Source organism: Hibiscus syriacus, unplaced genomic scaffold (assembly GCF_006381635.1).
Source record: "Hibiscus syriacus cultivar Baekdansim isolate YM2019G1 unplaced genomic scaffold, ASM638163v2 tig00110303_pilon, whole genome shotgun sequence".
In the NCBI taxonomy this organism is placed as follows: Eukaryota; Viridiplantae; Streptophyta; class Magnoliopsida; order Malvales; family Malvaceae; genus Hibiscus; species Hibiscus syriacus.
In genome coordinates, this window is record NW_024062672.1 from 2,040,394 (window position 1) to 2,042,466 (window position 2,073).

The 2,073-nt window shown below is 36.3% G+C and overlaps 1 protein-coding gene across 1 annotated transcript; it reads left to right on the forward strand.

The window, feature by feature from the left end:
• The first annotated feature begins 734 nt into the window (after positions 1–734).
• LOC120116820 (zinc finger protein 8-like) lies at positions 735–1,774 on the forward strand. Its single transcript, XM_039137237.1, has one exon. The coding sequence runs from the start codon at positions 851–853 to the stop codon at positions 1,577–1,579; it is 729 nt and encodes a 242-aa protein (XP_038993168.1). The 5' UTR covers positions 735–850; the 3' UTR covers positions 1,580–1,774.
• Positions 1,775–2,073: the final 299 nt, after the last annotated feature.

Here is a 2,073-nt window from a genome sequence, read left to right on the forward strand (position 1 = left end):
TTAAGGGGTTCTTTTTTTTTTCCTCCTAATTTCCTTCTTTTAGTGAAAAAGGAATTAATGATTAATTCATCAACTAAAAATAGGCTGGCTATATATTCATTATTTGGCACCATCTTGATAACTTAGTCCCCTATATGTATATCATATTATAAGCTATTTTTTATTTTAATTGAATTATTTTTATATCATATTATATTTTTTTACTTTTAAATTTCATGGTTGATGAGATTTCATTAAGTGACTTCGGTAATAAAAAGGATGTTCTTTCTAGATGTTTTGAGTTTGAGCAGTTACATCTATGGAGTCTATATATATATTTTTCAATTAATCAAATTTTTTGAACATATATTACTTTATAATCATATCGAATTATTAAAAGAATCATGGTTAATGAAAATAAAATTAACGAGTGTAAAAGACTATCCAATAATTAAACTTTTATGTAATCGTTTGTAATTATATACATGTGACATTTGAGTGGTTGTAATTAGTGGATCTTTTATCTTTTATTCCTTTTATCAATAAACTATCATTACTCTATATATATATTTTAAGATTAATTTATATGGATGATATTAATAATGATATTTATTTATTTAAGTCTAAATTCTTACATACTAGATGGAAATCATAGAATAATGGGTCCGTTGGCATCCCTAGGCTCCGGCACTCGCTTTCACATTCATGGCCATGGCAGCTTCATTCCTCCATTGATGAATCCCTTGTTTTATAGGCCCCACCTCCTCCGATCTTAGCTACCCTCTTCCATTTCTCTCTCTTATCTCCTTCCCATTTTGGATTCTATTCATTTTCTATTTCTCAAAAAAAGGAGGAAAAAAAAAACACTTTGATGGAGAATAATGAGAGGGAAACACACGATTTCATGAACGTGGAATCCTTCTCTCAGCTTCCCTTTATCCGACCTCCCCCTAATAAAGAAAAGTGTATTCGTTTATTCGGCAAGGAATTTGGCGGCCGCAACAGTGGTAACTCGGCTACGGCAGCCACCGTCTACGACTCAAAGCCAGACTCACTTCAGAACAACGAAGACACGGCCAAGGAAAACGAGAATGAAGATAATAACAACAATAATACCAACAGAAGATTTGAGTGTCACTATTGTTGCAGAAACTTCCCCACTTCCCAAGCTTTAGGTGGTCACCAAAACGCTCACAAAAGGGAACGCCAACACGCGAAACGACATCAGCTAACCATGCACCGCGACTCTTCTTCCTCCGATGCTCAAAATATTTATGAGGTTTTCAACTATAAGCTAGCCGTAGCTCAACCAACGCCGCCGACGGCGGCTTACCATTCGTGGAACAATAGTATAAACATCAGTAACGGTAAGTTTTATGGGAACCAAGGCTCGTTTTCTCAGCCACCGCTCATCAATGGCAGCCCAGTACTGGGGTTCATGAGAATCCCTGCTACAGTTCAGAGTAGATTTTTCGCCAGCGATGAGTTAAAGCTTCCGTCACAGGTGGTGGTCGGTGGTTCAAGTTTGCAGAGACGTGGGTACGTTTATGAATCGAAACCTAACGTAAGTGACCATGTTAGCTTGGATCTACATTTGTAACCGAGATCCCAGATTGTTTTGAACGTACAGCAGCTTCTTGTCTTGTGGTGAGCAAACACACCCAGTTTCATTCGAGTGAAGAAGTTTAATGATAGGGTTTAATTAAAGCATCAATAGCAGGGACATAATTGATTTCAACCTGCAGGCCATTTCCTACTTTCTCTCTCAACTCAAGTTCCATGTGCTTCATAAACGGAGGGGGAAAATCATCATTTCTTTTTCTTTTTCCTTTCTTAACGTCTTGGATTTTACTATTTCCAGAATGATTTCATATGTAAATGAAATAATTTATCTCTTCGTTTGTTTGCAATGTTAGAGGATTTTTTTAAGGATTATTTATAATTTTTTTGTAATCTATGTTCTTCCCATCTCAAGAAATCCTTACAAGTGCGGAGAATATTTTCTTGTCTTTAAGGGTGTTTGGATGAGGGAATGTGAGATTTCCATGGGAATGGAATCCATATTCCCCCGTTTGGTTAGCCCGGGAATCCTAT

What these genes read in the sequence shown, in the direction of transcription:
- LOC120116820 (XM_039137237.1), top strand. Translation starts at nt 851, where the DNA reads ATGGAGAATAATGAGAGGGAAACACACGATTTCATGAACGTGGAATCC.